The 18,221-nt window shown below is 45.0% G+C and overlaps 2 protein-coding genes across 12 annotated transcripts in view; one reads left to right on the forward strand and one right to left on the reverse strand.

Moving 5' to 3' along the window:
• Positions 1-15,264, forward strand: part of FAM13A (family with sequence similarity 13 member A) — a 124,064-nt gene extending 108,800 nt beyond the window's left edge. For 6 of the 7 annotated variants that reach the window (XM_048304099.1, XM_048304097.1, XM_048304096.1 and 3 more), the window contains 5 exons: positions 2,893-2,988; positions 4,551-4,634; positions 8,601-8,797; positions 9,479-9,580; positions 10,446-15,264. In XM_048304099.1, coding sequence (XP_048160056.1) covers positions 2,893-2,988; positions 4,551-4,634; positions 8,601-8,797; positions 9,479-9,580; positions 10,446-10,572 — 606 coding nt within the window. In that variant the 3' untranslated portion in view covers positions 10,573-15,264. The remainder of the gene's footprint in view (positions 1-2,892; positions 2,989-4,550; positions 4,635-8,600; positions 8,798-9,478; positions 9,581-10,445) is intronic. The other variant, XM_048304098.1, reaches the window with a different exon arrangement.
• A 959-nt stretch (positions 15,265-16,223) lies between these two features.
• Positions 16,224-18,221, reverse strand: part of HERC3 (HECT and RLD domain containing E3 ubiquitin protein ligase 3) — a 45,282-nt gene continuing 43,284 nt past the window's right edge. For all 5 annotated transcript variants that reach the window (XM_048304087.1, XM_048304088.1, XM_048304091.1 and 2 more), the window contains one exon: positions 16,224-18,023. In XM_048304087.1, coding sequence (XP_048160044.1) covers positions 17,815-18,023 — 209 coding nt within the window. In that variant the 3' untranslated portion in view covers positions 16,224-17,814. The remainder of the gene's footprint in view (positions 18,024-18,221) is intronic.

An 18,221-nucleotide genomic window follows, 5' to 3' on the forward strand; every position in this document is an offset into this window, starting at 1 on the left:
AGGACAGGCAGATTTATTCTTGTGTAAAATAGGAAAAGGGCAGCACAAGGGAATCCACTTAACCTTCCCTGTGTTCTCCGTGAGACCAAGTCTTTTTTTGCTGCTTTTACAGTTACATAAATCAGCAGTTGACATCTTACTGAAGTGAACTCACTTCAGTGTGTTCAAAAAGATAACAAGCCCAGAGCCCATCTTGTCAGCATACTTTTATTCCCACCTACCCTTTCCGATGCTGCATTCATACAACTGCTTTTTAATTTGTTTTGGTTTTAAGTAAGCAGTCTATACCTAGCAACACTGAACTGCGTGGCAAGGAAGACTGATCAGCTTTTGCTGTTCCCAGCTCCTGGCAGTGGAGCAGTGGAAAAGTACTGGGAGCTTGAGGAGAATGGGGATAGTTCAGCCAAGTTTTTTTTTTCTTTCTTAAAGATATTTAACTAAACAAGAAAAACAATGGAGCTCAGATTTATTGTGCAACTGGGTCTTTCTGCACCAGTGATAGATGAACCTGCAAAGGTGGAACCGAACTGTTTTAGTTAAGCCAAAAGTCTGTCTCTGCAGAAACTCTTGAGTTGCTCTAACAATGCAAGCAATGGTCTGTTCTCAGCTGCTGCTCTTTGGCTATGTGGAGTGTGCCCCAGAGTTGTGTCAAAGGCTCCATTATTCAAACAGTCTCTTTGCATTTTGATGTTCTCCCAAAATATACTCAGGTTTTGCTGGTCTTACTTATGTTTACCTAATGAGACAGTGTGCCCATGTACTAAACATTTAGTTTCCGAATGTGCTTTCTGTAAAGTTTGCTGGTGTAAGTGAGCTGCAGGGCAGGCTCAGACTCCATACACTTAAGTTCCAACTCCTATATTAATTCTCTGTGTTGTTCCTCCACATTGATATTCAGACACTGAAGGATGTTGTTTATCTTTTCCATTCTTCAGCATACCTAAGGACTTTGTGCCCATTCCAAGGCTTATGTTTATTTTTCTGTACAGAACAGTGCTGTTAATCAACTTTGAAAAGTTGTTAATTGAAGGTTTGATTCTCAGCCTCAACATAAGCCTCAGCATAGTCTTGGGGTTTTCTTAAGTAACAGACTGTCTGAGCCAGCAGTAGTGTTGTACCGCCTGTTCCACAAACTGCTAATCTTGTAAAGCTAGGAATAATGTAAAATATATATTTAGGGTACCCAGTTTCTCTAGTTGTATTCCTGATGAGTTACAGAGAAATGTGCAAAGCTGGAGGCAACTTGCTGGCCAGTGCAATTGAGTGCAGGCATATCAGCACAAAACTCGATACAAAGAGGGCTGAGTGAATTGTTTGATGCCGCTCACATCCCTGTAATCCATGTGAGCTGCTTACTCAATGAGCAGGCAGCTCGAGGCTGTCGGGAATTGGAGCCCTGCTGTGCTTTGGGATGTGGGTCATTTGGCCCCCAGAGCTCAGACTGCCCATCTGTATGCCCCTTATCAGGCCTGGGGATGTTTGCATTGAACCAGGAAAGGAATAAAGATGTTCTTCCTTCTTCCTCTCTGTTCTTCTGCCCCCCACAGAGGGAACATAGGTTATGAGGAGGAAGATGGATGCGATCTCCTTAGAGTTCATCCCTGCCATCCCACTCCTGGCAATACTTACAGCCTTTCTGCTCCTCACAGGCCAAAACCCTCTCTTTCTCTGGAGGGAGGATGTAAAAGCTTTAGAAAGATTATGCCAGTGAAAGTCAACTGTGGACAAAATAAAATGCAGTTCCCTTTAAAATTGCCCCCGTCTCAAGCTGTATTCCCTTTTCTCCTATTTCTGTTGTAGAAAGAGAGATTGCACAAAGCTCTCTAGGGGTTACACTGTTTATGCTGGTTTTTATATGGCAGTTGTTCAGGTGCTCTGGTGATTAGCAGCAGTAGAAAGGCGTGACATCAGTTAAAGCTTCCTCATAAGAGCTTTATAATCTAAAGTTAGACAAAAGATCTAATGGAAGGACACTTGTAGGATGAGAGTCAAGACAGTGCTGAATGATGATCAGGTTTTGCTGAGGATTTTGTTTGTTTTCTAATGTGCTGTAAGAAAACATTGAAGAAATAAAACCCAGCTTGAATCTGAAAAAAATCCAGAAATGAACACACTCAGTTTGTAATGCTCTCAAACTGGGGAGGGTGCACAGCAAGCAGTAAGGAGGAGTGGAGTTAAGGACAGAGCAATGTAAGGAGCACCTGGGGCAGACATCACAGCACTATTCTGTCTTCTCTATGCCACACAGCCCTGGCACCTTCATCCCTTCTGAGCATTGCAGTAAATTCTTCCCAGTAAGGTGGCTGGGAGGAGGGATGGAGGAGGGCAAGGTTAGGGGGTTAAAAAGATGAAAAACTGCTGGGTTGGACAGGAAATTAGGAGGAATAGCAAAGCCAGAAAGTCAACTTTTGTGAAAGCTGTAGTTTACCCTACTCAAGGGAAGTCTCCTCACATTGCAGTATCCAGTCGGTGCAGCTGCGTTCTCCTTTCATGAGTCATAAACACAGCCACTGAGGGCCGGCCACAAGAACAAGGATGGGAAACCTTGTCCTGTGCTTACAGTGGCAGACGTGATTGCAAGCACAGAGTGCTGCCTCTGTGGGTCATTTAGTGCTGTGGACATCTGATCCCTAGCTGCTCCTTTAAACCGCCTGTCTCATACAGCCCCTTTAAAAGACACCCCACCCACAGCTTCAGCTGGCACTGGACACAGGCAATGCGATGATGGACAGGAGTTTCAGGGCTAGTGCTGCTCACCTCTCATCCCAATACTCTTCAAGCCCCTTCAAGTCTCTTCAAGCCCCTCAGACTGAGGGTGATCACAGGCACGTGAGTTCTGCAGTGGAGTATTCGCTGTAGGCTTCATGGATCTCTCCTCTTTTTCCTTTTCAGGTTACCAAAAATGAACGGCAGGTGATGAAGCCGTTGTATGACAGGTATCGCTTGGTCAAACAGATCCTCTCCAGAGCCAACACCATCCCTATTATTGTGAGTACAGCATTCTTTTGGGGGCTGTTTCTTTGGTTTCAAGAGGAAGCAGGAATCGCCACACTTCTGCACATGACACAATCACTAAGGCTAAGTCCCAACCTCCCTTATCACTCAGAGATAAAGAAAATGAGTGAGTCAATCATACACTTCATACTGAAGTTGGGAAAAGCTGGTCAAGGGGCTCTAGTGCCCACCTGTGAGCCATAGGGCACATCTCACCTTGTGTTGTTTCTTCTCTTTCCGTTGGGCTGCTGCTGTTATTTCATCATCTTCTGTTTGGCTACAGCCTCACTTCTTTTTCCGTACCAACCCACGCTGAGCTGTAGGTCTTCCATGCTGCTTGGTTACCCAGGGTTGTATGTACAGGGTTCCTGTACACAGGAACACAGACTTGAGTAGATCCCACAGGAGATGCCAGGCATGTCCTTGGCTGAAAGAAAGGGCCCTCAGTCTTCTAACACTTAATTTGTACTAAAGAGGTCCTCCAAATGGTGGATATTCCCTCATTCAAGGTGGTGCTTTGCCACCAGCAAGGAACCCAATACACCCCTCCAGGGAGAAAATTTAGTCTTTAATTTTAGACAGTTTGTGTAGTCCAGTTTTTAAAAATTAATTTATCTAAAAAACCCACACAGAATACTTCATGCCTGTCTATGGAAAGAGAATTCTTTTATCAGAGTTCCTGTTTACTCTGTCATGTGTGAACCTTTTTTTGCTTTTCCTGAGCAGTGCTCATGTCCTGCCCACTTTCTGTAGATGGCCAGTGAAGTGAACAGGCTGACACAGCACTGCTCAGTGCAGTGCCACTGAGAAGTGGGGCTTCTTTCTGCAAATACCGGGAGGTGTTCCTGGTCCTGCATTTCAAACAAAATAAAAAGTTGCTCCTCCTGGAATATGCAAAATAGTCCCCAAAATATGTGCTGTGAAGACAGGCAATCGAGAAGGAGCAAACTGTGTAGGTGTGCATGGGCAGTTTAATGCAAAGCTCTCAAAGAGACCTCAGGTCCTGTTTAGACACAAAACTGAAATTTCACAGAGGCTGTCAAAGGAGAGATGAGACTGGTTTGTTCCCACTCTTCTGAGTGAGTACAGTGAGAGGCTCTTAGAGAGACAGGATACATTTGAAAATCCAACTCTACATCAGTAGGCACTTCAGTGGGAAATCAGGCTCCTGGAAAGCAAGTCTGGAAAGCCTGGCTGAGCTTACCCTGTAGCTCTGGACAGCCAGCCCAATGCTCTCTGTGTGTGTGGGCCGTGGGCTGGGGGTTATTTTCTTGCAGCCTTTGTCTTGCAGTCACTACCCAGGCGATATTGGAGCATCCAAGTTTCTTTTTAAGAACAGAATGGCAGTGGTGTCCTTTGCTAAGCAACATCCTGAGAGAAAACAGCCCAAGGTTCAGGGGGTTTGCCAGGCATTTTTCTTCTTTGAGAAAGATTATTTCTCCTGGTGGTGTCCAGCCGTGAGCTGAGAGTGAATGTGTGGGTGAGAATGAGCTGAGAGCAGGTGGTGGAGGAGAAAGGGGTTCACAATGTAACATACTTGTTAACACCTGTCACAGGGTTCCCCCTCCAGCAAGCGGAGAAGCCCTTTGCTGCAGCCAATTATCGAGGGCGAAACAGCTTCCTTCTTCAAGGAGATAAAGGTGAAGACCTCCAGCTGCTAACTAATTGCTCAGTTTGCATCAACTTTCCCCTTATACCAATGAAACAGAATGGTTGATTGATTTTTTTTCATCAGTGTTGATTTTTTTGCAGTGTCCTCCTGAAAAATCAGTAGCTGCTTTAAGCCTCGCCAATTCTGATCAAATTCTTCCCCTGTTGTAGATAAGACTACAGTATTTCCTTGGCTTTGCATACTTTCCTATCCTTCTCCTTTCCCCTCTATTTGCACATAATACATTTCGTTTTGCTTTAAAAAATTTTTTTGAAAAATCACAATTACCGTTGTACCTTGCTTTTTTTCTTGCTTTCCTCCTTTCTTTTAAAAGGCACTAACTTGTTTTGCGGTAGTTTCTCTCACTCCCAAGCTCTGTGGCTTGCACCCAGCACCGTGGCAGGAATGAGCTCTCACAAAACTAACCCTCGCACATGGAGCCAGCCGGGGCACTTACAGGATCCTTACCTGCTTCCATCCACTTAATTTATCCAGGTTCTTTTTCACCCCCTTGTGCAGGGTGTTTTTAACTTAAGTGACATGAGGATGGAAGTGAGAACATCTCGGTTCTGGTAGTTGATACTTGGGCTGATTTGGATGGCAGGATTGTTGTGTTTCTTCTTGTGCTGCTGGGAAGTACTAATTTGGGGTTGGGAAGACTGCTATGATACTGGGCCTTCTCCCCTGAGGAATAAAGTCCAACAGCAGATCAGGACACAGAGCGTGGAGCTGGGCCCTGGCTTGCTTTCTGTGCCCTTGCAGTGTAACAAGTGAGAAAAGTGCTTCTGCACATTTGGATCATTTATCTGTTGTCCAGCCAGAGCTTGGTTAAATGTAAATACTGCAGACTTAGAGATCCAAGGTGATTCGAGTGCAGTAGATTGTATATTAATGGACTGTTTTAGGCACTTATCATTAATACCAGATTGCAGAGTGAAGATGTTAAGCTGCTGTTTGGAAGCTGGTTAATGATCACTGAGCTGCTTAGTATTTTCTAGATAACCGCTGGTTCAAATCTGCAGTACTGGTCTGGTGGGGAGTGTTTTTGTTTGCTTCTGTTTCTTTCTTTTACTATGTCCTCTGTTCACCACCTCTGCGTGCACCCAGTGTGAGAACTTAGAGCTGTCAATTATGGTGATCTCTGATGGCCAGCACGGGCTGGTGCTGTGCCAGGGCAGCACCAAACCAGTTCAGCAGTGTCCTGCAGGGAATACAAACCTGGAGGGGTTTCTAGCAGAAGATCAGGATGACAGCCTTAAGCCTGTTAATGTTATGTGCCTATTAACACTTAAATGGGGCTCTGTGAAGCTGCATCTGGCAGCTTAGTACTGAGCTACACTCAGAAGGAAAGAGAGGAAATTGCCAGAAGGCCCCAAAACTTAGCTCCTGCATAGGTCCACTATGGACAGGGAAATATTTGACAGGCCCCTGATAATGTCAGTATTTGGGTGTTTCTTGGGGGGAGTTTCTTGAAGCATTTGGGAGAGTTGACTAAAAGCATGAAAGGTGGTGTGAGATGACCTTGCCAAACGTTTTGGTACAGTATCTTGAATGTTGTGTTGAAAAAATCGTTGGGATTCTTGCTTTGTGGGATTGCTGATGATAGGATACTCTGGGGATTTTACACTTGTAATTCTGGAATGCCTCATGGTTGCCTAACAATCCAATCAGGTGCATGCTAAATGAATCTAGTTGATGAAGATCATTCTAGTTCAAGGTGTAAATGCTGCTGCAGGTTTAGAATGATGTTCCTATGTGAAATTTTTTCAAGGGAAGACCTTGGAGGGCCTTCCTTGTTTGAGTTCTGGCTAAGAATCCTTTTAATTCACTCCTTTGTATTTAAGAGCAAAATGATTTCAGAGGTCTTGTGACAGCCAGATGCAGTGTTTTGGCTCTGAGGTCTAAATGAAATCTCTACACTTCCTTTTCCTCCTGTGGGCTTCCCGTGGCAGGAGGCTGGCTCCTGAGCTCCTTGCTGGCTTGGGCAGCGTGCTGGTGTCCTGCAGGGAGGCAAGAGAGGCTCGTGGGTGTCTGTGAGGAAAACACCTTGCATCTGTCCTCAGGAGCAGCTTGTCACACTGCTGATGGAAATTGTCCCTTTGCTTTCTTTCCAGGAGCTCTCCCAGAAAAGGGCATGGGAGCTCCTCCGTTGTTGCCAGAGAGATTCCCCTAAAGCAAAGCGTGCTGTTTTTACTGCTTAGACTGACTGAGCAAATCCCTCTCCACGGCACAGCAGGATCCGTGTTCTCCTGCTGCAGCCCTTCCCAGTCTGGGCAGGGTGGCATGCCTGGGGACTGGGAAATGGCGGTGAGGGATGCTCTCCCCTCCCCAGTTCAGCCTGGAGTTGTTGGCAGGGTTTAAGATCAGTATGTGGCTGCTGGTTTGTGCTTTCTGTTTCATGTGTACAACTGATGTCTGGAGAAATGGGTCCTGTCTAATCATGTGCTAAATATTGCTTCAGCTTTCCCAAGTTCCCTGCAGATTTTCCTAAGATGCATTCAGACTTCTCTGTATCTTTTGTTATTATTGCTACTCAAAACTTCTTCTCAGATAATGTTCTTTTTCACCCTCCAGCCTCAGTCTTGGTTGTAATTCTTAGCCTATGGCTTTGCAGTGCATTATCATGGTGTAGAGTTTTAACTTAAAAAGAAAACTCTGGGCAAACTATAATTTAATTTAAATATATGCATTTATAAATCATTGATTTTGAGGATTTAATGGGACTAAGCCAGGTCCTGATGTTACGTTATCCCTTTTTGCTTGAAATATGGGAGTATTCTCTTAGGAATAATTGAATTATTCACAAGGAATTACTTGAAAAAAATCAAGAAAATGTCTTCTTTAGGTCCCAGTGCTGCAATATATTTTTGTATTGAAGACTTCAGTGATGTTAGCTCCCAAAAGCTTTTAAAGATACCCATATGCTTAGGTCCTTCCTGGCTAGAGTTACATGGCTGTAAAATAAATACACTTACACGTACATACGCACATATATATCTGAGAGATTTACTGTCCATGCTGCCATTTGCCTCTTTGTCTAAGTAGCCTTGTTCCTTATATTAAGGTTGAAAACTGCCTTCTAGAAATGTCTCTGTACATAAGAGACTGGGCCTTGTTCCCTGATAATTTTAATTATTTCTGGACAGTGTCACAGGACAAGCCCTACTTTTGAGAACACAGTGAATTGGTGAATACCAAGTGCAGCAGGGACTTCCAAATCTCATGCCTATAAGTTTTGTAAAAAAAAAAAAATGGAACACAACCAATTCATCAGTGTGCTTTGGGGAAATGGGAAATTGCACTGTGCAGAGTTTCCAGTACAGTTTTTGCTTTATTCCAGCTAAATGGTCAGAGCTGATGTTGGGAACATGTTAGCAGCAGCAGTCCTTTTACAGTCAGTCATATCCCACATTTGGGTAATTGTAAGAGTGCTGATCTGAGCTCACTGGTATTGCTGTACAAGCATTTGAGGTCTTGAGTTCAGCCATTAGAGAGAGCTGTTGAGCTGCATCTATTGAGAGAAAACTCCACGTTTTAACCTGGCAGTCTCACTGCTGGGAAATGTTTGCAGGGAAACGCAAAGGATGGCTGGTATGCTTTGGACAATATGCATAACAACTGTAAGCGCATTTATTTACATCAGAATACATAAACTAAACAAAAAAACAGGTTGCTCTGAACCCTAGGTATTTTTTTCACTCAGTTGTGTTGCCCTGGGTCTCCTTAACCAATCTGAGTTGGTGGTGGCAATTTCTCTGTTATGCTTTGGTTCTAGGGTGTCTTACTGATGGTCTTCTGGTGTCCTGTGTATTGCTTGGCAATTGAAGTGTTTGCTCTGCCTTTCCACTTCTTTTCATACTTGTTCCCCAGTGCATGTGGTGAAAGGAGGAACCTGTTCCTGAGAAGGGAAGCAGTAACGTGTCTTGTTGTGGGGGTGCTCTGTCCCTGTGTGTAGGAGGAAGAGGAGGGGTCTGAGGAGGACAGCAGTGTGAAACCGGATTTCACAATTACCATGAGGACAGATTTCAGCGTGCGCAGCTTCTTGGATCAACTCGAAGATGATGCTGACGGCTTTGTTTCCCCGGTGGATGATAAGATGCCATCTAGGAGCAGTCAGGATATGGGGCTTTCAAATCTCCATGAAGCATCCATGTATGTTGAATTCACAGGCAACTTCAAAAAGTTATTTCTTGCTGAGATAACATTTTATTTGTCAGAAAACTGTCTCGGGTTTTTCTGTCTTTATGATCTGAGCCAGAAGTTTTCATGTTTTATTTTTAAATGCAATAGACCCTCATAGGAAAGGGTTTGGGAAGAAACTACCTTGTCCTGATACTGATACTTAGCATCTGCATCTTTGGATTCCATCACTAAATAGTAACTCCACCTGTGTCAAGCCTTTGTCATGAAAACCCTGCACTCCAAAAGGTTTTTCAGGTTTTGGAGAGGTCAAGTGGAAGTAGCTTTGCTAGTTCCAAATCTGATGCAAACACATGTAGGTGGTAGCCCTAGGTTGTGAATTGAATTGAATTTAGTCCTATAAAAGTCACCAAACCCAGACCCATCTGCAGCAAGTAAGTTTCGTAGAAGTTAGGGGTGAATTGTGAAGTGCACACTTGACCTCCTTAGAGGCTGCAGCTTAAGACTGTGATCATTTTGCTGAACTGAATTCAGAGAGCTTTATGTTTCAAGTAACGTGAGGCTGCCAGAGCTGCTCGCAGGAGCAGCTTCCTTGCTTGGCATACGTACAGCTAAACATCTGTAGGTTTACTGTATGTTTCCTGTTATAATTGTGTACATATGGATAATCTCATTTATCTTTAAACCCAACAGCCCTGAACTGTTAGAGCAGCTCCAGGAAGTCAGGGAAGAGAAAAAGCGAATCAGAAAAAAATTGAGAGACTTTGAAGATAACTTTTTCCGACAAAATGGAAGGTAACAGTTTCTCAGCTGCCTCTCTGTTCTTCAGCTACTTTTAATCTGTTCTGTGTGTCCAAAGATCTCCAGATATGCAAAATTACCTGAATTCTTATTAGTTATTTCTGCTTCACTGTCATTATCACTGCTTTACTCACATTCCGAATGGTGGAAGAGTTACCCAGTGTTACAATAACTAGTTTTTTCCCTAACGATTGCTGTCCTATTCTTGCTTCTCTGTGAGGTATTCAGACACTAGTTTTATCAAGTATTTTTGCTTTAGTGTAACTGGTTTTATTGTTCTAAGGAAATGTACCTCATTAACCAGCTGATAGAATGTTTTCATATATTTATAGTTTTAAATTTTCTTGTCTGTTTCTTGCCACCAGCCATCATCCTTAGGGGTTTTTGTAAAATCACTGAAAACTTAAAAAGCCAAGAGCAGGCTGATGAAAGAAATGCCATCTTTCTTTTCATGAATGTGCCTGTTTGTGTAAGTGCTATGGTGCCAAGCCAGGAGACGCTGTATTTTATTTTGCCAGGCTCAAATGGGCTAACACTTAGATGGCTCCTGAAGTGTTTTCCAGCTTTTTTGCAGAGCTGGTGATTTCAGAGAGGCAGGGCATGTTTCAAGTAGGATTTGGAACTGTGGGATTGTGCTCAGCCTCAACACACAAGAGTCCCACACTTTGTTGGAGCAGCTTGTTTGCCCCTTTTTTTTGTTTTTTTTTTTCCTCTCAAAGGATAAATGTTTTGGTCTTGTTCCCTGACGAGGAGTGGAGGAGAGGAGCTGCTTTGTAGGTCTTGTAGGGGCACAGAGGGAGGCTGCTGAGGGAGGCTTCCTGTTACAGCAATCTTCATGATCTGCTTTCACTCCCACTAGGAATGTGCAGAAAGAAGACCGTACTCCCATGGCTGAAGAATACAATGAATACAAGCAGGTTAAGGCCAAGCTGAGGCTGCTGGAAGTCCTGATCAGTAAGAGAGATATTAGCTCCAAGATCATGTAAAGGAGGAGATTGTTTTTGCCAATAAACAAAGAGGAGAGAGCACCAAATGGACAAATGCATGAAGTGGATGCAGCGGGAACCTGACTGGGGAGAGCTGAGGAGCTCCCTGAGAACTGAAGGGTCATTCCCAGAGGTGGGAGAGGGAGGAAAGGTGGATTTCTGTCACTCTCTACATTTGCTGTTGCCCACTCTTTCTCCAGGCCTGATGCCCAAAATGGAGTTTGCCAGTGTAGGAGGCACAACACTGCTCAGTGACTGCACTGAAGGGATCCTTCTGGATGATTTGCTTACAGATCCTGTAATATTTAGAATATCAAAGCCAGCCATGCTATTCTTTTATTTTTCCCCCCAGGATATTATATCAAGAGGCAAAATAGGATTAATAGTAATGAAATCATCAAATAGCTTCTACTTTAGTTGAACAGACAAGTGCCCTGACCGATCTCACGTGAAGGTACAGGTCAGACCAGCACCAAGACTGTTCTCTTGTAGCTGCAGTAAAGATTTGCCCAGGTTTTTGACCTGACTGCTTGGAGTCCAGCATCTTCTGTTGCTCTAGAGAAATGCTGTAAGAATCTCCTGGTCATCAGCCAGAGCTGGTGTGAGTTGCAGTTTGGCGCAGGCTTGAGTTGGGTTTTCTTCCCACTTTTTTGATGGCAAATCCAACCGAAGTAGAAGGAAGTACCTGCATGTTTGGGGTAGTAAAAAAAAATGAGCCATGCATCCAGGTTCTTATCAGCTTGTTCTGCTTGAAGGGTGATACTTAGACCTTCTGACTATGTTTGGGCAATAGGGAAGAGAAGACGTTTTAAAAGCTTTAAGTCAGAATCCCTTGGGATTTTGGTGGTTGGGTAAATACCTGGTGTCAAATATGTGGCAGGTATCTGGAAGACACCCCCCTCCCCCCCCCATTATCACATGTGCTTCATCATGATACAGACACCTGAGCCCAAGCTGAACAGTCCACACGGGTGTCCCACAAACTCACACACCTACATTTTCTTCTTTCTTGCACATCAGCCCTGTGTGGGCTGCAGCAGCAACACTGATGGTGGCAGCTTTTCTTCCCAGTGCAGGAGGTATTAGCAGCACAGAGGAGACTGCAGGGAACTGAGAGCATGGAGCCATGCTCTGCCTGGGGAAAGGGCCCCTGTCTCAAATGCAAGTTTTGGCAATGCAGTGTTTTCAAATTGGTTATGGCTTTCAGGAAAGAAAGTCTGGGGACACTTGATTCAGGTGCACATGTCAAACAGGTGCTGCCTGATGGAGGGAAAGGCCCTGAGTTTAGGGACACCGAGTTTAGGGACACCAGGTTTAGGGACACCAAGTCACTGAGGGCTCACAGTTCTGCCGTCCTGGGACACCCGGGCTCACTCTCCTGCTCCAGAGGTTTGTGTGCACCCCTTGGTCTGCCCTGAGCCAGGCTCCACCCTGATACCCAAGGGAGGGCACTTCTGTAATGTTTTCTTCAGCTCCCCAGGGGATCACTGCCAGTGTGCAGAAGCCAAATAGCCAAGATGGAACCCGGTGTTGATTGTAGCCAGGCCTCATGCATGCCGCACCAGAGGAGCCAAGAGGACTCCCAGAACAACTTCTCCCCCTTCCTTCTTTATTAAGGGCAAGTGGGCTCACAAATAGTTGGTTTTGGGTTGTGGTACTTAGATTTATCCCCTTTCACTTGCCATGTGTGCTGTGTGTGTTCTTGCCAAAACTGCTGCTGTTTTGGTCTCTTCAGGATCCCTTGAACTCTTCCAAAGGTGGCCGTGGACTGCATGTGCCCATTGCTAGTCAGGGTGGGTAAGGCAGAGATGTGTGTTAGTGAAAGCACTTGGGACGAGGACTCACAACTTGGTTTGGTTTTTTTATTGATTTGCAGAATTGCCTGTTCCATATAAAACCAGCGAAGACTGAATTTTGTATTTCCAGACAGTCTGGAGGACTTGTGTTCTGACCTGGGGCTTGGCTTTTCAGAGGTACTGAGTTCCTGTCTCCTGAGACAGGATCTCCTCTGATCCTTGGGGTGTGTTAACTGGGCTGACAGATTGGCTGAAAAAGTGCTTTGAAGGGAAGCCTGACCAGGGTAAACCCCTGTCCCACCCCAGGGCAGGCCAGGAAGCCAGAGCTGTGCCTTTGCCTGCTCCTGTGGGCTCTTCCTCTCATTGTCAACTCTCTGTAGTTATTTTAGTGAAAGCAGCTGAGCCAAGCTGGCTGCAGTGTCACTCTGCTGGTGGAAGTGTGGGATGAGAAAGAATGCTGGGTTACCAAAAGGTCCTTAGCACTGGCTCATTTTTATATTGTTCAGGCCCAGTTCAGCAAAGCAAAAGCCTGGAGGGTGAGTGTGTACCTCAAGCTGGCCTGCCTTTGGGATGTGGCTGAATTACAATGGAGTAAAGCCTGTTTGCTTTGCTGCATCTGGGCCTGGACACCTTTAAATGAATGCAAAAAGCAATGTCTGCCCTTTTTCATAATCATGCATTTTTTCAGTGGGCCAAGGCTTCCCAGGAGTATGTTTTCTCTGCTTATTTTTAAAGCCTGTTTGCACTGTGTACTGATAAATTATCTGTTTTGCTGGGTTTTTCCCCTGACAAATCTTGATAAATGATATGTAGGGAACAGTTCATTTTATTTTTAAACTGATGAGATTGTAGCATTTTCTGATGCTTAGTTACTGCTGTTTACATGGTATATTGCTAGAATTTCAGATAGTTTCTATGAAATGTAAGTACAGTTATGCACTTTAGAGAGTTTATATTTTTGAACTTTGAAAACTAAAAGTAACAAAACCTATTAATGGAGACTGTACATTAAAAAAAAAAAAAAAAAGAAAAAAAGAAACACACCTAGCCATCTCTCTTTTTGAACTGGTCTTTTCAAGTCCTTCCCAGTGGCAAAAGAAAGCCAAACTTCAACTGCCTTGTTGTAAAGGGAACTGCTAGAAAAGATTAGAGAGAAGTGAATTTTAAAATTCCAGTCCTGGAAAGACATGTACAAATGGTGAACTTTGTTCTGGGTCTGCAGATGCTGTGACTCCCCTCTCCCAAACCTGCACAGGAGGAGGACTCCTGAGCACTAAAACGTTGTCTTTGTATCTCCCACAGATGATTTGACTTCCCACTGACCACTAATAGCCAGAAATTATGTTTGCCCCACCACACCAAGTCAATTCAAGCAACAGCTGTGCATTTTGTTTGATGATTTGTCTGTGCCAACATCAGTGATTATTGACTGGAGAACATTAAATACAAGACTGTGCTTTTTAAAAGGTGTGAAGTACTGTACAAAATTGTACTTTAGTGATATAAATAAGCTATTTAGTGTAAGACAACCTTTTTCCATGTCACTAGAACAAGCTGTCTGCTGTAGGATGGCAGTAGGTTCTGTTGGGCTTCCCCTGCCCAGGGGCCATCTGGGACACGTGTCTGTGTTGCCACACTGTGGTATAATAAATCATTATAATGTAAATGTTGGCCATGAATGGGTTGTGCACAAAGTGAGATTGCAGGAGTGAAAGGTAGAGGGGAAACTTGTCATTCTTTGGTTTTATTCTGTTTACTGCTGAGTAAACATTTGAATAATGGATGTTTCTGTTAAAAGCAGTGAAATTAAAGCATTTTTCTTTTAATCATTCTGCTGATACATCAGTTGTTATTCCTGGTGTGTGCAAGTTTCAGAGGGTAAGTGCTGCCAGCCATCCTCTAGCCTGAGGCACTATCTTTGGAGCTGGGATTGACAAATCAGGGATTGACTGTTGCTGCTGAGATGAGCAACCAGACCAAAATTGCTACAGGTTAAGTCAAAAAAATGTTTGCAGTGAGTCCAATACCTGGAGAAGTACAAAGTAACCCACAGTTGGGCGAAGGGGACTAAGTGGGGCATAATTAATTGCACTAACAGTCAGAGCTTGCAGCATCTATATCCTAGAGGGACAAGCACAGATAACACCATGAGGGCAAGCCCGGCTGATGGCTGAGCAGGATCTCCTGGGCTCCTCCTGTTTTTCCCTGAGGTGTTGACTAAGGTTGTGTTGCCTTTGACTGTCACAGCAGGTGGGGTCGGAGGCCCTTTGCTTGGGGTGCAAGACACAGGACTTGGCTGAGAGTCCAAACTGGACAGCCCACCCCAGACCTCCACTGCATGTCTTGGTGCCCCACATTTAGAAGATTCATGGGAAACTTGAAGCTCTTGTCCTTGGAGATTGGAGTGGGTTGACATCTCCAGCTCTGGGAGGGGGCAGACAAGTCTCACGAACCTGCATGGTCACTCACAGCATGGAGAGTGGAACACTTGCTGGACCTTGGATGGTCAGCAAGTATATGATCCTTGTGCTTCCCTTTGGACACCTGCATGCAGGGAACTGTCTCCTAGAATAATGGATATGTATATACATCAAACAATACATAATTTTGCAAATACCTTGGTGTATAGCAAATATTTGGGTTGGCTGAGTGCAGAAGCCAGTACCAGGGTGGGTGTGGGGGCCTGACTGAAAGAAAAAAAGTGTTAATAATCACTTTTCTTCAGACTGCATTTGCTGTACAAAAGCAACTTGGGAATGCCATCATGCAGCCAGTGCATTCCTCAGCTAATGCCACCTCAGTGACTCTGGGCTCGGGTCTCTGTTTACATGATTTATGTAAGCAACTTCAAACTGAATCTGTGGTGTCCTTTTTAACATAAATGGATTGAAAAACATTATGTGTACACTTTGTATTTTGTATAAAATAAGAAAATACAACTATTTTGGCTGCACATGTTTGGTGACAGCTTCTGTTCTGTGTGGGATGCTGCCAAGGGTGGCTCAGCTCAATAAAGTGGCTCATGAAGTCCTCAACAGCCCTGGCCCCTCCTGCCTCCTCCTCCTCAGCTGAACAGGGCTGACACCTGCTACTGGAAGAGAGATGGGTGATGATGTGTAAATACAAATATACACCCATTTTGCATTTATATAAAACATATACACACTTACCTCTGTAGTGTAATACATGTTATCTACAATAATGCAACACACTGTATGCAAAATACGGACCGTCTCCACTAGACACAACAGTGTCTAGACCTTGTGCAGTTACACAGTGCAGATCACAGAGTAATGTGCACACACTGTATTGTATATAAGAGGATGTGTGCACATTCCTATGTGTACATAGGCTCCATCCATCTAAACATAAATGCAATATATGTGTCTAACCCACAGGCATTTATATTTACCACAGAGGGACGGAAGTAGTGCACTTGTTCTTAATTCAACCTTCTCACAGAAAAATTCCTCTTCACAGCTGAGCCACTGAATGAATTACATCTGCATGTCCTGAATGGTGTCCCACAGTGCTGGGGAGCCAGGCCAGCACCACGAGGTCACACCACTGCTGGCTGAGCCCCCAGGTGGTCAGGGTTCCCTAAGCCACAGCCACTCACCTGCACACATGGAGAAGCCTTGCTAGCCATCACTGCCATGAGGAAAAGGCACTGCTGCTCTACGAGAGGAAGGAAAGGAGGAGAAAGGGAGGGATGGAATGACTGAGGGCTGCTCTCAAGTCCAAGCTTTCCCAAGGAGGATGTTCCTGACTTTGAGACAGAACAGGGGGAGGGGCAGTGCTGGTGCTTGGAGCAGCCTCTCCTGTGCTTCCCCACACAACAAGGCAGCCACTCCATCAGAATTAAACATCAAATTTATTGCATAATACTGTACTATGTACACACACATCGAAAATAAACATTTGATATAATTGTATATTTGTCTTCAATGCTGCATTAGAAAGAGGCTGGGGGTCTCTCCGTGTAGCCCACAGCTTGTCTTTAAAAAAAAACAACAAAACAAACCCAGAAGCCTAAAACTTTGTTATGAGGTGCAAAGTTCAATACTGTAAATTGAACATGGTGCATAAATACTATGTCCTAATAACAAGTCAATGTCAAAACCACCCTAGGCTTAAAATGAGATTTACATCAAGACCTGAAAAAGGGCAGGGGAGAAGGGAGAAAAATCATTCAAACTTTGCTTAATGGGGCAGTGAGACTGAGAAAAGAGGACAAAAGCTCTCCAATCATACAGGATAGATTTAGGTAGTGATTCTTCTACATTTTCAGTCTAATTCATACAGCTTGTCCTTCAGGCCCCCTGCCAAAAAAGCTGCCAAGTGAGAGGGGCTGTTCTCAAACAGCAAAGTAACCCTCGTTTGCAAAGATCAAACCAATCTCCCAGCAGGGGGCTATCACTCAAGTGGGGATCTCCTCCTCCTTTCTTTGACCTGACCTGATGAGACTGGAGATTGCACACACCTCCCACACTCACACACCCCTGCACACACATCCACACACACAACTCCTCTGGACAGAGGTGGCAGCAGCAAAAGCAGCCACCTTACCTTGTATTGGAATAACAGGGCTGTTGGGATGGAAAAACAGGGCTGCCCAGCCACCCAGACTGCAGCCTTGCTAGGATAGAAACACAGCACAAGGGAGGCATTTAGAGAAACCTGCTGTTACAGGTAGGGTTTGTCCTTCCACAAGCCTGAACACAAACCCCACTCCAGAGGGACTCTGAGGCTTCTTCAAGAAGCTTGAAAACAAGATTCAAGATGAGTGAGGAAAAACAAGCCAACCTCTGTAAACCACTGTATTTTCCATGAGACATCCTGGTGCAAAGAGACACAACATCACTAATGCACCACTCTGGGGTCACAAATGACATGCCAGCCCAGTACCATCCACCAAGGACCAAAGGGCAGAGGAGACATTTCCATTCAACGCAAGCAAGAACCAGCTTGCATTTAAAAAGGGAGGAAAAAAGGGTGGGGGGAAGTCACAGCTTTTCAAAGAGCAGATCGCTATTTCATCCTCAGTTTCCACCATACCCTAAATGCAAGGGACATCAAAACATTTCAACTGGATTAAAAGGAGAGGTAAGAGTGTGTGTGTACGGGGGCAATAAAAGCCAACTACAAGGAATTGCCAGGAGGGCAGTGATGTCAAGTTGGAGGGTAAACAACAGAAATGCCCACTGAACTGGTTTTGTTCAGCAGATAAGAAAATTCAAAGCAAGAACCTCTCCCTGCTGAAGCCCCACAAAATGCTGGCAGCATCAGGCTGAGACTGCATCATCTCTATTATTATTCTTTATATTTACCACCCCCCCCCCCAAAAAAAAAAAAAAAAAATTCAGACCTATTCCCCTACAAAAATAAAGCCCAAGTCCATCGTTCTCTTGCTCAGCACCCAGGAGTCCGTGCCTGCCCCGTGGGGTCAGGCCAAGCTGAAGCCCTCGTAGTGGTCGATGGCCTGCACGAGGCGGGCGCTGAGGACCTCCTTGCTGCTGTACTTGGGCAGGTCCAGCAGGTTGTAGCAGGTGTGAGCCACGGGCAGGTACTGCTCCCCGCTGGGCGTCGACTGGATGATGATGCGCAGGCTGGACATGCCGTAGATGGGAATGCGGTCGCTGCCTGTCAGGAACACTGCAGAGACACAGGGAAGGCCGGGCAGCGGGGGCAGGGGAGGCACCTCCCACCAGGGCTGCGCCCACAGGCAAATTTCAGCCCCACCCTGCCTGGACTGGATTCCCAGGGGAGCTGCAGGACAGCAAGGCCAGGGCTGGGTACCAACACTGGCCTTTATCTTTCCAGCAGTCACAGAATCTGAGTGGCTGAGGTTCA

This window comes from Corvus hawaiiensis, chromosome 5 (genome assembly GCF_020740725.1).
Source record: "Corvus hawaiiensis isolate bCorHaw1 chromosome 5, bCorHaw1.pri.cur, whole genome shotgun sequence".
Taxonomy (NCBI): Eukaryota; Metazoa; Chordata; class Aves; order Passeriformes; family Corvidae; genus Corvus; species Corvus hawaiiensis.